Below are 20074 nucleotides of genomic sequence, written 5' to 3'. Positions count from 1 at the left end.
TATAATATCGTAGACCCGATAGACGGTATTTATTCATCTCTGTTTTTTCCGCGTTCCTGCAGATACAGCACAGCCCCAGATCATGTTTAAGAGGCAGGGGTCACACAGGGTTCCATTTTGTCTTGACTTGTATTCGTATTTTCCGGTCCATGGTTGCCGCTCAAAATCTTTCTGTCCCAGCGACAATAGACAGTTCTAGACAAAGAAGAGCGTTAAAAAAAACAAAGGTTTTTACTTAAATAATGTAATCAGTTCAGTACTTGTAATCCTTTCCGAAGTTGGATTTATCCGCGGCAGACGAGATCAAAGTGCCTTGCTGGTATTTTCCTTGTGATGCTAATCCATTCGCCTGTAAAAAAGGGAAAACTTAAATTAGAAATCTGGTTTTGACTTTGTTATGTCTTGATTTGTTGCTTTAACAAAGGAGGCCCGAGAATCCGAAGTCTATAGGGGCAACTCAACACATTTCATTCAATTTCGGCGATCCCAACGCGGACTTTTTCATTTTTTTTTATGGTCACAACTAACCATTACCATGACCATTACTTTATAAGCAATAATACCTATAACTCCTTAAGGATGACTCGCGCTAGACCGGGTGGGGACCGTGCAGAGCTTCTGGCGCTTCGTTTTCTATAGAAAGCACCACCTGATCACCGATCAGCCCTCATAGAAAATGAGGCGTCCGACATGTCATAGAAAATGACATGTCGGACGCCTCGGCCCGGGCCCAGAACGGTCTAGCGTGAGTCATCCTTTAAGGTGAAGTTCGGATAGCAGCTGGAGCCTGCCGGTAAATTACCAAAACGGTCAAATACAGAATGCGTTTGATGGTATGGAGGTTGAAGAAAGAAACGAGCCAGTAGGTAGGTGATGGTTTTAAACTTAGGTATTTTTAATTAGCCGCGATAAAACTTATGTGGAGCGCTGCCATTGGTGCTTCAGAAAAAACTCTATAGAATACTAGCCGAGCCCGGTGGTTACGTATACAGATAAATACATTTTATACACTCACCTTAGTCCTCGTCAACAGCTCAGCCTGAGCCTTTGGCACATTCTCCTCCTTGCCTGCCCATGTCTTCCAGACGGAAGCTTGCAGCGCACGGCCATAGCTGAAGGTCAAGGTCCAAGGCTTCTTCAGCTGGACCCTGTTGATGGCGTTCAGGTTCAGAGTTGCTTCTTCTTCGGATTGACCGCCGGAGAGGAAGGCGATGCCTGAAATTTTGCAGTCTTAATTATTCATTGATCGAGGCAAAACTCAATGCGATGATGCAACTAAGCTTAAGCTAAGCTAAGGAGTGGAATTAAGTTCCTGCAAATCTATTCCTAGTCCACTATAACTTGGATCGAGACAAATCGAGAGTGAATAGACATCTTTTAGGTAAGCATGTTCCATCCTAGACTGCATCGGCATTTACCATCAGGTGAGATCGTGGTCAAATGCTTACCTTTTTCCAATAAATAAATTAAAAAAACTAGCAAGTAAGACTAGACTGTAAGCTTATTAAAAGAAGTGTGCTGGGGCCTAGGGGCCTGAATTAAAAGGGGAGGGGGGCTAAGTTTACATTCTAAAGGTATACACACTTACAAAGCTAATTTACTATAAAAATAAAAGGATAAGTACCCTATTTCAAAGTTTTAAGCCCACTGGCGATAGACATTTTTCCGATAACTCATTAACACCTGTTTGACCAAGCTCTCACGATATTTCAAAGTTTCTATTAAAATTTTTGTTTTCTAACTAAGTAATGTTTTAGTTAAGGAATTTATGTTTTCCGTAGCAAAATTTGTGGCGAAGCTATCAAATGTTATAGAAAATTTGCAAAATATTCAAAAGCCAACTCTGCACACTTTGCAGTGACCGAGTGTGAGAGTGCTGCCATAATTGCCATAAACTTCACATCGTCGTCATCGTCATAAAAATACGACGCTTATAGTATCGTATGAAAGGTACGAAACTATCTATCGCCCTTGGTCTGACAGGTACTTGGCCGATTTTATTTTCTAGCTGGCTTCACCTTCCTGATTTGCTAGGTACTTCTTCTTCTTTGTCGGTCCCTCATTACTGAGAATCGTGCCCACTTGATTTTGCAGTTCCTGTGATTTGTCTCCATTGGTCTCAATCTCCCGTAGTCTTCGCCGCTTGATGGAGTTGGTCTTAGGTGACCTTAACTTGGTCAGACCATCTAGTTGTTACTTATTTTCAGTTTATTTTTAATCTAATACCTTTAAACGAGCAATTCTTGTTTATTTATATATTTATTTATATGTATATTTCGGGGATCTCGGAAACGGCTCTAACGATTTCGATGAAATTTGCTATATGGGGGTTTTCGGGGGCGAAAAATCGATCTAGCTAGGTCTTATCTCTGGGAAAACGCGCATTTTCGAGCGAAGCTCGGTCACCCATATATTATAAATAATACAAACATACCAGGAACGGCGGCAGGAACCCCTCTCAACAACGCAGTTACCGAAGCTACGGCGATTTCTTCTGGTGTAGCCTTCTTTTTGTACCCTTGGCCCGGGGTTACCTGAAAAAAGAAAAGATTATAATCCTTTTAAGGATGACTCACGTTAGACCGGTCCGTGTCCGAGCCGGAGCTTCCGGAGCTTCGTTTTCTATGGAAAGCACCACCTGATCTCACCGGTCATCTGTCATAGAAAAGTAAGCGCCGGAAGCTCTGGCCCGGACACGGCACGGTCTAACATCAGAGTCATCCTTTAACTAGTCACATTTAGCAAATTTTGCACTCTAAAATATACAGAAACGATTTTCTTCCAAATGATTTTGAATAATTTTTAGGTACATCGGCCCATCGGCACCTATCAGCAAGTGATGTGCCATGTGCCGTAAGAAAGTTTACGAAATTGCAACATTTCCATATTGAAACATTTCGATAACTTCTGATATTTTTGTATGCGGATCGTAATTTTCCGTTTCCAAATGAAAGTCTCCATAACTCTCCAACTTTTTGAAACCTTCCGCATCTGTAGACTAGATTAGAATAGATACGATTGGGTTACGAATTAATAAGGGCTCACCATATTTGGTTTAATAAGGGTTCCTTCCAAATATACGTGGTGGTCGTTCAGTGCCTTGTATAGAGCTGCAAGCGCCACTTCGGTGACTTTTTGCGCTCTGACGATATCATGGTCACCTGAAATATATTTATCATTCTCACCAAATATTATTTTCACCGATATGCCTTACCACAGTTACAACACAATAAAACGCCATAAGATCAATAGGTAAAGTCAAGTTATTCCTACTACGTACCAACTGTACCAAGACAAGACTCCCTCTAAACCAACCAAGCGCTACAGACTTGGCACAATCCATATAGCAAGATATAGTCCGTCAACCAAATCTTGTCAGTAGCAATGTAAAGCAAACTAAAGTAGGGCAACACTCAAAGAGCAGTATTGCGCTAAGAATAGCAGCAATGTACATCGAACCAAAAGATTTTTTTTTCCGCTGAGCGCGCCCTGCGTACGTTAATTCAAATTGTCACTCGCGGTTTATTGAAAAAATTTGAAACATGGACGGACAATTTAAAAGCGATGTTAAAACAATGTTAATCAAAATGATGAACAAATTTGAAGATATCAAAAACAACTGCCTATCGTAGTGCTTATATTCTCTTTGTTCCCTATCTATGTCTTCTATGTTTACTAAAATAAAATCATATCAAAATGTATAGTGCATATATTTGTTATTTACAATATAATATGCCACTTGTTAATGTAAATTAGTGTACTCTTCTGGATGAATATGACATACCTGTGTAATTTTTTTGATTGGTATATATTGTACAATAGGATTACATATTAAAAATAAAACAACTGATATTTGGGTGTTTATTTAATTTAAAGGTAAATAAGATAAGGGTCACTTTAGCTTACACTATAATTCAGGTCATTAATTGAAAAAATATAATGAAGTTACCAATGTTACCGGGTCACTTCAACCAAGCATAATACTCTGTAGTATTATTGCATCTTTGTAAATAGTCACAACTGATTGCTGAAAATATTAGACATGTGGGCCTATAGACGGTTTCCAGGACACAATTTATGGTCTTGTTGGATAGATTTAGGCAAACGTTTTAATTTTATTTATGCCTTTTAACCCTAAAACAAAAAAACTGAACATAATCTTAAAAGTTCGAAAGAGTTCTTCCAGTATGTACTTGTCATAACCTCAATTTTTAGTAATGTTTACCATCAACGAGCATGATTGTACATTGTAGGCCCCTTAGCTTTGCTTATTCTTATTTAATGTATTGGTATTTAATGGTGACAGCAGAAATATCTCTTGAAACAGAAACGATTCAGAATGAAAACCAAATGAAAACAAATAAGGTGACGGCTGTCGTTCACGATCCACATTCCACAGATAAAACACAGATGACACGCATTTTGGAATTATTCGAACACAGTGTTGCTAACCCGCGATTTTTCAAATTTGCCGCCTTTTACTACTGACAAGATTTGGTTGACGGACTTTAGCAACGTCATCATATAAATTACCTCAAAATTGATTAGCATAAAAAATTTGAGATTTTTTCATAGAATGACAACCTTAATATTAAAGTTAACGCTGACCAGCAACTCGTTGGTTATGTATCAACTGACCAACTGGCCAAAAGTTATAGGTACTTAAAGGGATTTCTTTATAAGATTTTGATCATCAGAAACAACTCAGATATAGGTGTTAACGCCCAAATTGCAAATCTCTTACCATACAATAGCACGTCAGGCTCCACAATCGGTACAAGCCCTTCACTCTGACAGACGGCTGCGTAGCGCGCCAGAACATTAGCCATATCATTGATAGCCTGGACTGACGGAGTGTGCTCTCCTATTTTGAGAGGGCACCGCCATTTTGCGAAGCGACACCCATGTTTCTTGTAGACGGCGCAACGCTTGTTAAGATCGTCGAGACCTGTGGAATAAATATCAAGTTATATTATTTGTTTGAGAAGAAACAGAGTAGGCATTTAAATTATTCAGCTTTAACGATTCTCATGTCTTCAGATATTTAATTTTCCAGCGTGTCTAAGAATATAAAAGCTCCCTTGTGGGTATTTTTTTTTTACTTTGCTGCATCTGTTGCAATATCTTTCACAATAAGATTCAACATTTTTAAAAGAATTAGAGTCTGTTCGGAAAGAGAAGAGTCGTGGTATGTATCGGGTCCCATACATTCCACGACTCTTCTCTTTCCGCAGAGACTCTAACTATATAATCGTGATATTAGAATACTTACTATCTATTCTGTATCTCGAAATAAGCAGCACAGGCTGACTTTGAATAAGAAACTTTATCAGACGCTTTAACACTGAGTCGAAGAGATGGAAAACTTTTGGACAAAACTTTCTACTCGAGGCAGCGTACAATGAAGTTTGCTCCTTGCTTTGCACACTGAAGTTTGGTTAAAATTGTGATGGGGTCACGTTCGCCGGGGCGGGCGTGGCCTCATACAACTCCCCAGTTCCAGACAGGAACCAGGGTTTCCTAGTTAGCTCAGAGGAGAGAGGGGTACAGGGTAGCTAATAGAAACACAAATGCAAAATGCAAATCGACGGGCTTTTATGCCGGTTTATTGAATCTAAACTATTTAGGGCTTAAGTCTAGGTATCCTAGGCTAAGACGGCGCGGGGTGACTCCGTTAGTCACTACGGTGCGCGATCCCTACGCTACACGCGATTTGGGATACTCGGGATCCCCAAAGGGTAAGGGGGATGAAGACGGATAGGTATACAGGACGATCCTGGATCTAGGGTGCCTACGCGGAAACCCCAGGCCGGCACAACCGAGACGCAGGAACGGGATAGGCGGGAAGCGGATCGGGTGCCTACGCGGAAACCCCAGGCCGGCACAACCGAGACGCAGGAACGGGATAGGGGGGAAGCAAAGGAACGGGTGCCTACGCGGTAACCCCAGGCCGGCACAACCGTGGGAGAGCCGTGCTCACAGCAGAAGGCGGCGAGGACGACTGCCGACGGGCGGACGCGCGCTCGCGCTTTTATAGTGGCTCGCGGGGTGCGGTGCGCGGCGCGGCGGGGGGCCGATCGTCGTGGGTGGTCTGCGCGGCGGTGAAGCGCGATGGCTCGGTGCGTCGCGCGGCGGTGAAGCGGGATGTTGTGTGCGCGCTGTTACAGCGCCATCACAAAATTAAAATATCGCGTAGTTATAAAATGCTTTCTCCGAAAAGTTACGAATGTGTGAGCATAACATAAATTTTACCAAAGTGAAAGAAATACATAAATTACATTTTTTATCTCATTAAAGGGTCATTTGCAATTTTTTTGTACCTTTGTCTAATTTTTTCTTACCATTCTCAGTTTCGTAACGAAAATTAACCATACAAAAATGCAAATTTGTATAGCTAACATTCGTAACGAAACTGAGAAAATTAAGAAAAGATGAGATTAAGTTTTCCCTAAACTATTTTTTAAATTTACATAAGTAATTCCTTATCCTATCACCTCAATGTTGTGCAACTGCCTCTGAACACTAATAATTTTGCCCAATAAACTTGAAGTTATTTAGAAAAGTGTTATGCAAGAAACTTTTACTCTAATAGGTGTGACATTTATTGATACAGATCAAAAGAATAATATACTGGTCAGAAAGACATAAGTATCATTCAGTATCAGTCTTCTGGTACATCGTCTCGTTGAACAATATTACTGCTGAGCCTGCTGACACGTGTCTGAGAGATTCTGAGGAAACATAGGTAAGTATCATAACATTACCCTGGGTAGTCACTTCATTCTCAGACAGGAACAGTGGGACGACGTCCCTGTCTAACTTGATGCCAGGGATGATTCCCTGTTGCTTGAACACGTCCATGAAGAATGTCCCTTCATCAGTCTTCTGGTACACCGTCTCGTCGAAAAGTATTACTGCTGACACGTGTTCTGAGAGATTCTGAGGAAATAAAGATGCTTTTGGATTTTGTTGTCACAATGCGGATTCGAACCAGTGTGATAATCAGCAAATAAAATGGAATAACAAAACTATGAAAAGTAATCAAGGAAGTGGGGGTCATACTCGTATGTATAATTGTATACTAGGGCACCAACAACTAACTGTCCTATATAATATACTACCTCTTTGGCACCAATCCCAATTAACTGACTGATCATCGATACTCAGCAGTGAAACTAGTTTTAACGGTGACTCATAAGCTAGTGTTTTAAAACTTTTCATTTGATATATACTGAATAACAATAATATATGTCTCTTTTACAGACCCTCTGAATGATAATATTATAGCAATGTCAACTTATCTAAAGTGATATAACGAACATCTCAATACCGTCAAGTATTTGTGGACCCGGGCCCAAAATACCTATCCCTCGCCGATTATGAGCCACGTCCGACATTTTTTGATAATGATTTCGGATTTTATTGAATGCTTCAGGTATCGCTATATGTAGGTACCACTGGTTTTAATGCAGAGATCTAGAAAAATAAAGCCTAAGAGAAATACCTACGTAGTCGCTTAATGAATGATACGATGAATTTTTTTGAAGTGGGCTGCCTGGTTTACTTTGGAACAACCGTTACTTTTTCTAATATGTATGCTATAAAATACTCAAAGCGATATACTTATCTACTATATACTTATCGCTTTGAGGTTCTTTTAAAAATAACGACAGATTTTTCAAGTAAGTACCTATTTAGGCTACAAATATGAAACATTCCCTATTTATAATATTTAAAACTTTCGCGGTTTGAACACATATTAACTCACATTTATAGACGGGTCTATCGCGAAATTTTACCTTTATTTACCGACGTACACGCACACTTTTCATACACTTTTCGTCTGCACAAATCTCTGTTTTAACATTTTGCTGGGACATCAGTTAGCCGCGACCTCGACCAGTGAAACCTGTGTCGAAACGTCGGTTAAAGGTAATAAAATAAATTTCGCGATAGACCCGTCTATTAGGGCGTTTTTTTTGTTGTCCCCTACACTTTTTTTTCAAATTTGGGATTTTGTATGTTATTCTATACTCAGAATCACGAGCTTTTTCTATCCTAATAGGAGAAAAAAAGTGTCCCAAAATTTCCATACATTTTTCGATCTTTCCATTCCGCGACCGCCATACAAAGTCTATGAAAAATGGTGACGTAATGGAAATAAAAACCTTAGGACACTTTTTTTCTCCTATGAGGATAGAAAGAGCTCGTGATTCTGAGTAGAAATAACATAAAAAATCCCAAATTTGAAAAAAAAGTGTAGGGGACAACAACAAAAAAACGCCCATAAATGTGAGTTAATATTACCTATTTATTCTATTTGTACTCACATTGATAGTAAATAGCAGTTGTCTGTACCGCCGCCGGTTGTCTTCAGTGTTGCCCAGGCCCACTCCAGCCAGAAGTTTGCCGATACCCTCTGAAAGTTTAATTAATATTGTTGCCTGGAGCACTCCATTTAACAAACTGCCTTGAAAACTCGGAAAGGTACTTAGTACTTACTTCATCTTAACTAATTCAACAAATACGAATAGGTATAAATTCATGATTAAATTGTACAACAGGACTTAACCCTACGTATGTCTAAGCACTGATCAGTGCGCACGAATTTAAATCCATTGTTGAATACAATAGGTTTAAATTTGTACATACGAAGGGTTAATCGCGTATCAAAGTTTTGTTGCGTAACTTAGATACCTACGCGATTAAGTCCTGTTGTACAATTTAATAATGTGTAAAAATCGAGTAAGTTTAAATCAGTGTTAGGTATAGATTCCTTGAAAAATCCGTGACTTTACGTTTTACTAAATGTAGTTATTAAAAAAAAACATTCGCATTTTAGTTTAGATATTTTCACCATACCTGCTGGTAAAGGCCCCTTGACTATTCAAAAACTGATGAGAATGTTGCATTTTATCCACATGTGTGGCAAAGTAATCAAATGCAATAAGGTAAACGCAGCTATTAACGACCCCTCGAAAAACTGCAGGTATTACCGATCTATTTAGGTAATTAGATGTATTTTCGATACCAGAACCATTTCAGCGGTAGGTAGGTAGACTTCTACAAGCGTTTGTTCCTTGGGTATCGGGTAGGTTAACGTTATTTTGAGTGGTGGTTCGAAAAAAAGATATATTACGTCAATTACGGCGCGGGTAGCATGGACGCAGGTTATCTAATACTGGCGCTTGTATACTTTCAAGTAAGTACGTGACTTTTCTGTTTAAGACATTTATTGAAATAATTGACTACTGTACTTTACCTTTTATTACTAGATGTATCAATTCAATTATAAATTCTTGTTTTAACATCACAATTTATCTAAAAAATTACATTGAAAACCATTAGTTTATTAGTTATTAGTTATTTGTACAATAAGAGATCAAAGTTTGATATTTCTTCGAGTGCTTATTTTGAGTCCCGTGCAAGCGAAGCGAGTGAATCTAATTTAGAATCTTGAGCGTAGTAAGGGACTCAAAAGCGCACGAGATGTAAATAACTTTGATTTCGTGTAGTTCACAAAACTTTTCACCTCAGCAGTGAGAACACATTAGACAACCTGAAAAACGTAATCCTTCTTCATCACTTACCTATTCACTCATGTTTTCTTAAGATATACTAACAATTAAGTTTAATTACCACAATCAAACACAAAACAAAACGTAGTAAATTTCAGTAAAATAGGTAATAGACGGAAACAACGACCATCAATTGATTGACACTTAGATATGAGCGCCGCGCCGGCGCGCCGCCGCCGCCGACAAAATTTTCGCGCCGCCGCCGCCGACGCTGCGCTATCGGCGTGGCATCGGCGTGACCTTGGTAGTTACTACTACTTTCGGAATCAGATAATATATTTTTAATCGAGTTTAGATCATTAACGGCGCCACTTCGAATAGTTTAAAGGCATTCAAAAGGTATTATAGGCCCATATAATTAAAAAATATCGAAGGCAAATGCAAACTTATATGTCTAGTAAAGTAGTAGTCTTGGGGAAACGAAATTATTTAATATCAATTTTAACATCAATATGCTTGTAATAAACATATTGATTTCCTTAAATTTTTATTGTGGAACGTTCCACATTACAATTTATATTGTATATATACGAGTACACTAGACATATGTCAATCACAATGAAAAAAATAACTGTGATCAACTCTGGCTAACGTGAGACTCGAACCCACATCTTTGGATTACCGATCCAATGCATAACTAATTTTGCCAGCTAACCATCCGTCATTTACCGCGAATTTAACCATTGCAAGCATGGTTAAACGTCTTTAAAAGGTATTAAATGGGGTTAATTTTGAGATATTAAGCGTTTCCACGTCCAAATGTCCGGCCGTTGGCTTCGCACGGAAAGGCGTCGGAATCGGGTCTCAAATATACTTGGCCACTGTTCAAATTTCAAGCTTTGCTCTCTCGCAACTCAATCTTTGGCCTTGCATCGTTCGCATGGAATTAAGCCGCTATCTGAACCTGCAAGTTTTTGGCCCTGTTTGGAGCTCAACTTTCGGCCTGTTTTAAAACGCTTGAGCATTGGTCCTTATGCGATCTTAGCTCCATTGTAGCTCGGCCTTTGGCGTCGCACGAATGCGCCCGCAGGAAAGCTCCAGATCTTTAACACTATGGCTTCAGTCTTTATCGGCCTGCGCCCTCGCTCTGCTCTCTTGCAGCCCGGCCTCGCACAGAAGCGCGCCGCAATCAGCGCTCTAGGCGTTCGGCCGTCAGCCAAGCTTACACTTGGCGTTCGATTCTTAGCTGTATGCTTACCTGCAGCTCATCCTCTGGCCTCGCATTGGGAGGCGTCGAAATCAAGTCTTCGGTGTTACATGGAGCTCGGCGTTGGGCCTCACTTTTTGACATAAATTGGTTTTGATGAATCGATATTGGTTAATGACGGAGCTCGATTTTCTTTGGACTGTCGACAAGACGTTTCCCTGATACAGTCAATCCGCAATTTTTAACTTAGCACAAAAGATAAGGGCCTCGCTAAGATATTCCGGCCAGAGCCTCGCCAAGATTAAGACCGCCTCTGATGCCGCGCGATACCGCTTATCCACAGTTTATACGATATCAATTTTTTTCGTACCATTATTCAATAAATTATCCTTGAAAATAAAAAACATGTTTTTTCGGTAAAATTTTGGTTTGAATTCTTTTTTCATTAATCGAAGGTGTTTCAAGGCCACGCCGCCGATTCGCCGCCGCCGCCGACCAATTTTGACCGGCGCGCCGCCGCCGGCTATATGCCTATCGGCGCTCATATCTTGACACTTCAATCATTTTGTAAAAAAAAAACATTGTAAGATACGGTCCGAATTGCGAATACTTACTATTTGTAAACTATAGTAGAGATTCTTAAAAGTATAATTATTTATTTTACGTGATATTCTGTGTATTTTTTAAGTTCGTTATTTTAATAGTACAATAAATTACGTAAAATATAGTGTTTTTATCAGTTTTTATCAAATCTTAAACTTTATTTTCATTAATTAATTATTAAGAATTCATACTCGTATGTGTTTTGGAACGATGCGTTCTGACGTTTTTCGGGGGTCTATTATAAACCGTCAATATACCGTTGAATGGCGTTTGAACTTTTTTTTGTCTCTTTCTTTTTGCTAACGACGTGAAAGGGACAGAGATAATAGAATTCCACCAAAAACATTTTCATGTAAAATGTTGCCAAGACGAAACCATAAGGCTCGCACTGGCAAAAAGTTATAAGATATCTTGTAGAGCCAAGCTTCTAACCACATATTTTGACTAAGGTGTAGAGTCTGTGAAGGTAGGGCCTGTAGAGTTAGAAGCTTGGCTCTACAAGATATCTGATAACTTTTTGCCAGTGCGAGCCTTATGGTTTCGTCTTGGCAACATTTTACATGAAAATGTTTTTGGTGGGATTTCACATCTTTTTGTAAGTTGCTTATGACAATCTTCTGATTTAAAGGGTTGCGGGTGATTTACTATTAAAAATCCTGAAATACGTACTTGGGGGGCATCTTTTATATACAATCTGCTTTTTACTGATTCCCCATACAAACTTCAACCCTCTTTTTCCCCTAACGCCTTTTTCCACCCCTTTTCACCCTTACGGGGTGATTTCGGGGTTGAAACTATTTTATATCCTTCCCCATAACAATAACTATCTACATACCAAATTTCAACGAAATCGATTCCGCGGTTATCGATTTCCCATACAAAATTCAACCCCCCTTTTCACCCCCTTAGGGGCTAATAATTTCAAGTTTTTGAATTTTTTTGTTGTTTGTGGACTAATACTATCTCACACCAAATTTCAGCTTCCTAGGGCTTCAGGAAGTACCCTAGAGGTTTTGATGATCAACAGTGAGTGAATGAGTCAGTGACGAAATCGGGGTTTTTTAGACATAAATAAAATCCAAAGTATAAGAGCTATGCAATTGAAATTTTTTATGCTTAATAAGTCCACTATTGACATCATATTCCGAGAGTTTTGTTTATCTGGTATAATCCAAACCCAAGTTAAGAGGGTTCAAAAAAACGACGAAGCGCTTGGAGAAAAGGTAGGTAGTGCCCTTGCGCTTCGCTTTGCTCGTCTTGGCGGAAGCACTACCGTGCCCCCAGATCCAAGTATTTCGAACTTGTATTAGACCCCGCATGTTGAAATGACATTTGAATATTAAGGTCACTTGAATGTCATTTTGTCTCACTCAGTGAGCAAAATGCGATTTTGCTCACTGTTTTTAAGTAGCAAAGTACCCTTGTTCGAGCTGCTGAGGTGAAAAAGTTATTTCCTTATGTTGGCTGGTAGGATTGACTTTTAAACGTTTATTTTGAATGATAAATATATTAATAACATTCACTTTGAATTCATTTGGTTTGAGTTTGTTTGATATTTTACAGTTTATATTTTCCTTGCGTTGGTGTGGCGAAAAACTTTGTGTTACACTCGGTGGCCAAATTTGCTAACAACTTTCGAACCAGCCCTCGTATTAAGGTAAACGTACTGGTGCTCGACGCGGTCCCAGTACATGTCATCTTGAAACTTAAAGTCATTGTCAATAGAGGTGACAGCAGGGTGCCATCTATTGGGCATTAGCATGTCGAGCACTAGTACGTTTTCCTTATGGTAGGTAACATACCATTAGTTTCGTCGACTGCTAAGATGCCTTTCCCCGGGGCCACTATAGCCTCTGCGGTCCTTTTCAGCTCCGTTTGGAGATTCAAGTCAGGGTATGAAAAGTAGGTGGTCATTCTGAAAACAAAAATTGCTTTTTAGTGGCCCATGTCCTAAAAAACATACTTCACTATTAGCGACCCACCCCGGCTTTGCATGGGGTAACAAATTATACATAAACCTTCCTCTTGAATCACTCTATCTATAGCGTAATAGCCAATGATATTATATAACCATAGATAGGTTATACTCATACTTGAGGAGCACAAAAAATACTTCCATATTTATTTCTGTGCCTACGAAGAAATCTGTTATTTTTGATTAGTTTTCTCATTACATCCATCTTTGTCACACTCGTTGCTAAACATAAGGTCGTCTCTTTCTCTTTCGGTGTGTAGTGCGAGAGCTCGTTAGCACGTGCACATTTCTCGCTTGTCCAGCCGCGTCTAAAGGAAACTTGTCCAATTTGTCACAAGTTAAGCGCTTCAATTTTGGAACGCCTATAACCTATCTTGAGTTATAAATCATTGGTAATAGCGCGTTGCATAGTTTTAAAGATCTAAGCATACGTCCAGACAGACAGACAGCGGGAAGTGACTTTTGTTTTATACTATGTAGTGATAATATGAATATTTAAACAAGTAGGTAATAGGTACTTAATTACTCATAATTTTCGTGTCATGAGCTCGATTCCTAATTATTCCAGTATAAAAAATACAGGATGGAATTTTTGATGAATCAGTGAGGGCAGCTACCATTAGGTCTCATGTCGCTAAATAAAAAAGCGGCCAAGTGCGAGTCGGACTCGCCCATGAAGGGTTCCGTATTTAGGCGATTTATGACGTATTAAAAAAAAAACTACTTGCTAGATCTCGTTCAAACCAATTTTCGGTGGAAGTTTACATGGTAATGTACATCATATATTTTTTTTAGTTTTATCATTCTCTTATTTTAGAAGTTACAGGGGGGGGACACACATTTTACCACTTTGGAAGTGTCTCTCGCACAAACTATTCAGTTTAGAAAAAAATGATATTAGAAACCTCAATATCATTTTTGAAGACCTATCCATAGAAACCCCACACATATGGGTTTGATGAAAAAAAAATTTTTGAGTTTCAGTTCGAAGTATGGGGAACCCCAAAAATTTATTGTTTTTTTTATTTTTTGTGTGAAAACCTTAATGCGGTTTACAGAATACATCTACTTACCAAGTTTCAACAGTATAGTTCTTATAGTTTCGGAGAAAAGTGGCTGTCACATACGGACGGACAGACAGACGGACAGACAGACAGACAGACATGACGAATCTATAAGGGTTCCGTTTTTTGCCATTTGGCTACGGAACCCTAAAAATGGCCAATAGTGATACCGATGTCGATTGTTAAATATAGGTACCTACTTACTGCAAGGCCTGCGAGAGAATTTACAATCGAATCCATTTGTATCTAGATTCAAAAGCTTAGCAAAGCAAAAAAGTTTTCCTTAGAATGAAAAAGATTTTTCTTCCTACGCCAAAATGAGTACCTGCCACCTAAGAGTAAACAAAATGGTGTAGAATGCAGTTTAAGTAAGTTGTACCGTGTGCAGTTAGTCTGTGAAAATATGTACCCATATTTTGTATATTTTGGTGAACTAAGCATACGTTCTCTTTATAAAGCGCCCATGGCTGAAAATCACATTAAGCAAACTTGGCAAAAACCTGACCTCTCTAAAAATTCTTGGTAAAAAAATTGGAATTATAGTTCTGTTTACCAACAAAGTTATTTGGCGCCACGCCAGCTCCGGAATTATATCATTGCTTGGAGAAGGCAGAAGCCGTGTTTTGTCGCTGAGCCAGCAAAGTATTAGGTAGATATACTCGTAATTATCTACAGACTAGGACGGTTAGGTAGGCTTATGCCTGAAACATTTCTCTATAAGAACAATAGTTATTTGTACAACAAGAGATCAAAGTTTGATATTTCTTCGAATGCTTATTTTGAGTCTCGTGTAAGCAAAAGATCCTATACTAGATTCACGAGCGTAGCGAGTGAATCTAATTTAGAATCTTGAGCGTAGTAAGGGACTCAAAAGCGCACGAGATGTAAATAACTTTGATCTCGTGTAGTTCACAAAACTTTTCACCTCAGCAGTGAGAACATATTAGAGAACCCAAAAATGTATTCCTTCTTCATCACTTACCTATTCACTCATGTTTTCTTAAGATATACCAACAATTAAGTTTTCACCTCAGCAGCTCGAACAAGGGTACTTTGCTACTTAAAAACAATGAGCAAAATCGCATTTTGCTCACTGTTTTTAAGTAGCAAAGTACCCTTGTTCGAGCTGCTGAGGTGAAAAAAAAATTATAGGTACCTACTTATACTCATCCCTTTCTTTTCGGTGCTAGTGCTAGCGTAAGCAAAGACAGAAATATTACAGTATTATTCTCCTTGTCTGTTTGATTGAAATGAGATAGTCCCTGGCCAAACTATACCTAGTTGTATTTTTAATTGGTCGAATGTCATTACGGTATCGGTAAAAAACGGCTTTATATTAGTAGTAATTTAAAAATAAGAGCTCCGTGAATAAAGTTTTGTACGGAGCTCTAAAATGATCGTTATTATTATCAAGTTAATTACTGAATAATAATAATCACCTGCTGTCTGTGTCACACTTAGAAATAAACTGAATCGTCTCAATACATTATCAAACATTACTTCCATTACATTACCTACGTAAACTATACCTACAGCGCGTTTGTTTATATTTATTTGTGTTATATTTTCATAATGAGCCATGTTTTTCTTGCGTAACCGTAATACATGATAAAAATGTAAAGAATTTTTTTAACAAAAAAAAACCGACTTCCCGAAACAGTTCTTATATTCAATCATTAATTATGGTTTTTACCAAATGCTTAACTCAGTGATTCCTAACCTTTTCAGTTCGGTCACCCCTATGACTAACTAGGGAACCTGATTTTACCCCTCCTCCCAAATGGTAATAAAAAATAAAACGTGTACGTTTGTTGTATTGTTATATTAGGTTAGCTTATTACCCCCGTAAAATACCAGTTTTACCCCCACGGGGGTAATTACCCCCAGGTTAGGAACCACTGGCTTAACTGCTGGTACTCATTTAAATTTAAAACATCACTTCATCATCACTATACTTTGTTTTAACTACTCGTACATACGAGTAGTTAAAACAAAGTCGCTTCCCTGTTTGTCTGTCTGTGTGTATGTATGCTTAGATCTTTAAAACTGCGCAACAGATTTTTATGCGGTTTTATTAATAGATAGAGTGATTCAAGAGGAAGGTTTATGTATAATTTGTTAACCCTTGCGCAGCCGGGGCGGGTCGCTAGTCTGTAATAAATTATTATGATTATAATTTCTGAGAGCAAATGCATAGCCTAATTTTATAATTTCCTTCTAATTTGTGAAAATAAATTTCAAAACCTATAGTGGTAAAACCTAGTCATGTAGCATAGGTATAAAGGCTCATAGGCATGAAAAATATAAATTGTACCAACAAGGGCTACTTATTTAATATTTAATAAAATTGACCTTGTATTGTAGATTCAAGTCCTAAGTCGGTAGAACTTCGCAGCACTTGAACGTTGAAATATTGATTTTATTTAATAATAGCTCCCACTGTAGAGTTGTTAATTTATAAATGAGCGAGATAACCTAACGACGACATAAATAGTTGTGATAAAACGTTATCTACTTCTGTAATAATGAACGTTGTACAAATTTACCTAAACAACACCATTCTGTTGTTCGGTTAACTTCCATTAGGTACCTTAATAAGGATGATGACACATGTTGAATTTTATAACAAAATCTAGTAAAATAGATAGCAAACGAGCAATTTATCACAATAATGTGGATATTAAAATAAAATATTGAAAAATTACAAAAATACAGCACCTGAAAGTTTCAAATTTTTTTTTTAACTTCCAAAAACGATAAAAGTAAGGCTACCATTCGATTACTTACATTTCATCCAAAAAAATATTGTATCGCAACTATATACATAAACACAATATTTCACCGACAAAAACGCAATTTTCTTGTTTTGTCCATACTACAAGATGGGCGATGACGTCACGGCCCCTGGCCGTTTTGTATAGGGCGTTTCGCGAGTGAATTGCGACTGTCGGCCTTTGACTACAATTTCTGACTTTTGTGTAACTTTAATACAATGGGTCCCATATAGACATTTGATCCTAAAAACAAACCCGATCGATTGATACCATAAATGAAAATTAAATTAGCAGGGAGCGTACATTTCATGCCGGTTTCGTCATAATGACGTATTCATATAAACACACAGGATGTTTCAAAAAACGTAGTGACACAACTTAGTAACCGGAAACGTAGTGACTTTTATTTTATTTTATTTTTAACGTTCGTTATTCCATTGCCCTTTTCAAACTTTGTCCATCCTGTATGTAGGTTGACGTCATACGCCTGTCATCGGCATGAAATGTACGCTCCCTGAAAATTAGTCATGTAGCCTATTGGCTTTATACTCGTAACATTAGCCAGGAACAGATGACAGTCGTATGTACGGTCAGCAAAACGATATATAGATGGTCAAGCAGATCTTGTCAGTAGAAAAAGGCGGCAAATTTGAAAAATGTAGGCGCGAAGGGATATCATACCATGGAAAATTTTAATGTCGTGCCTTTTTCTACTGACAAAATCTGCTTGACCAGCTTTACTAGCATTATTGTATTTATCTACTTAGTTAAGATTATCATTCTCTCCATTTCGGAAATAAACGATTTTTATTCTATTTATTATTTTTATTAAATTTGTGTTCAGGCTTCTGCTGCTGCTGACTGCACCTTAATATTTTTTCTTTAAGAAAAATAAAATTACAGTTCGTATCAGCGCCATCTATACTTATTAGGTGACACTACATTATCGTACCAAGTGCCGCTTGGTGCCGCTAATGTTGGACGAGGTAAGTTCATCAGCGATGTAGTTACAGTACAACCTAAGAGATGGCGCTAAAATTACTTATTATCAGTGCCATCTATTAATATTAGGTGATACTACATTCTCGTGCCATGGATAGACTAGTTAAGTTCATCACTCAAGTAAGTGCCGATATAGTTACAGGTTAATCAGAGAGATGGCACTAAAATCAAAATTTAAAAGCAACAAACTGTCACGTTATCATTGGACCTTCAAATGACCTTTATTCGTGTCCTCTCCATACATTTTGACAGTTGTAGCCGCGTAGCTGAACGGGAGTGTCCGTGTTTTACCGATAAATAACAAAAAACCGTAAGTTATTTTTATTTCTTACATTTTTACCCCCATTTCATAGTGAGAAATATGGATGATGATTTTATCGATTATTTATTGGTGTAATGCGTTTAAAATTAATATTATTTGACCTATTTGTAACCTCTGAAGTCTGAACATGTATACTATCTTTGAATGAATATCTATAAAGTATTCTTTTTATATTCACGTTTGTGGGTTCACGTAATAACACGTAAAATATAATTTTACTCATATTTTGTTTTAACAAGATGTTGTCAATTTCACAACTTTTAAAAGCTTTACGTTATTATATAATGAAATTAATATTTTTTTCTAATGCGCAATGAGCATTCATAGCATACTTGTTTTGAATAAAATAGGATTTTAAAATGTCACTTTTTATCAAGCTTTTACAAACGTTGTGTCAGCTTCGTTGAGGTTGTTGACTTTAGTGTGGTGCTTTAATTTAAGAAATATTTAGAATAGGAAAAGGTATAGGTACACATGCAATGCAAAAAGCAGCTGCATAATTTATGAATTAAATTAATGCCGTCTTAGAATAGTTCCTGCTATTTTCACTGTATTTCTATAGCTATTTCTCGGTACCTATATGAATACAGGCACGCGCCTGTGACGCCTTGTTTTTAGTGACCTTTGAAGGTCACCTTTTAATAAGTTTTATCTGGCGTAATCTGGTACTTTGGGTTGAAACATGCGTGTCTATTTGATGTTATTATGTGGAATGAAGAAACTAGTTGGTAGATCCTATTAAGTAGGTACTATTCGCTTTTTTATCGTTGTTTTATTTTATTTTTGCACACTACGTTTTTGTTTAGTGATAAAAGTATAGTCCGTCAACCAAATCTTGTCAGTAGCAATGTAAAGCAAACTAAAGTAGGGCAACACTCAAAGAGCAGTATTGCGCTAAGAAAAGCAGCAACGTACATCGAACCAAAAGATTTTTTTTTCCGCTGAGCGCGCCCTGCGTACGTCAATTCAAATTGTCACTCGCGGTTTATTGAAAAAATTTGAAACGGACGGACAATTTAAAAGCGATGTTAAAACAATGTTAATCAAAATGATGAACAAATTTGAAGATATCAAAAACAACTCCCTATCGTAGTGCTTATATTCTCTTTGTTCCCTATCTATGTCTTCTAAGTTTAGTAAAATAAAATCATATCAAAATGCAGATAATTAGATAGTGCATATAGATGTTATTTATAATATAATATGCCACTTGTTAATGTAAATTAGTGTACTCTTCTGGATGAATATGACATACCTGTGTAATTTTTTTGATTGGTATATATTGTACAATAGGATTACATATTAAAAATAAAACAACTGATATTTGGGTGTTTATTTAATTTAAAGGTAAATAAGACAAGGGTCACTTTAGCTTACACTATAATTCAGGTCATTAATTGAAAAAATATAATGAAGTTACCAATGTTACCGGGTCACTTCAACCAAGCATAATATTCTGTAGTATTCTATTGCATCTTTGTAAATAGTCACAACTGATTGCTGAAAATATTAGACATGTGGGCCTATGGACGGTTTCCAGGACACAATTTATGGTCTTGTTGGATAGATTTAGGCATACGTTTTAATTTTATTTATGCCTTTTAACCCT

The 20074-nt window shown here is 37.7% G+C and overlaps 1 protein-coding gene across 1 annotated transcript; it reads right to left on the bottom strand.

Annotated features, from left to right (window-relative positions):
- Positions 1 to 228: 228 nt before the first annotated feature.
- LOC134656909 (fructose-bisphosphate aldolase-like) lies at positions 229 to 15830 on the bottom strand. Its single transcript, XM_063512459.1, has 9 exons — positions 15807 to 15830; positions 13131 to 13243; positions 8331 to 8419; positions 6765 to 6939; positions 4745 to 4948; positions 3046 to 3161; positions 2435 to 2534; positions 1016 to 1215; positions 229 to 349 (listed from the first exon to the last, which is right to left on the bottom strand). The coding sequence occupies exons 2-9, from the start codon at positions 13240 to 13242 to the stop codon at positions 254 to 256; spliced, it is 1092 nt and encodes a 363-aa protein (XP_063368529.1). The 5' UTR covers position 13243; positions 15807 to 15830; the 3' UTR covers positions 229 to 253.
- Between the last annotated feature and the right edge of the window lie 4244 nt (positions 15831 to 20074).

The sequence above is a fragment of the Cydia amplana genome, chromosome 19 (genome assembly GCF_948474715.1).
Source record: "Cydia amplana chromosome 19, ilCydAmpl1.1, whole genome shotgun sequence".
NCBI lineage: Eukaryota > Metazoa > Arthropoda > Insecta > Lepidoptera > Tortricidae > Cydia > Cydia amplana.
This window is presented reverse-complemented; position numbering and strand designations above follow the sequence as displayed.

What these genes read in the sequence shown, in the direction of transcription:
- LOC134656909 (XM_063512459.1), bottom strand. Translation starts at nt 13,242, where the DNA reads ATGACCACCTACTTTTCATACCCTGACTTGAATCTCCAAACGGAGCTG. An exon ending in GGTTCCTGCCGCCGTTCCTG is followed by an intron (nt 1,216 to 2,434) that starts GTATGTTTGTAT and finishes GCAAAATTTCAG; the next exon opens with GCATCGCCTTCCTCTCCGGC. An exon ending in AGCTGTTGACGAGGACTAAG is followed by an intron (nt 350 to 1,015) that starts GTGAGTGTATAA and finishes CCTTTTTTACAG; the next exon opens with GCGAATGGATTAGCATCACA.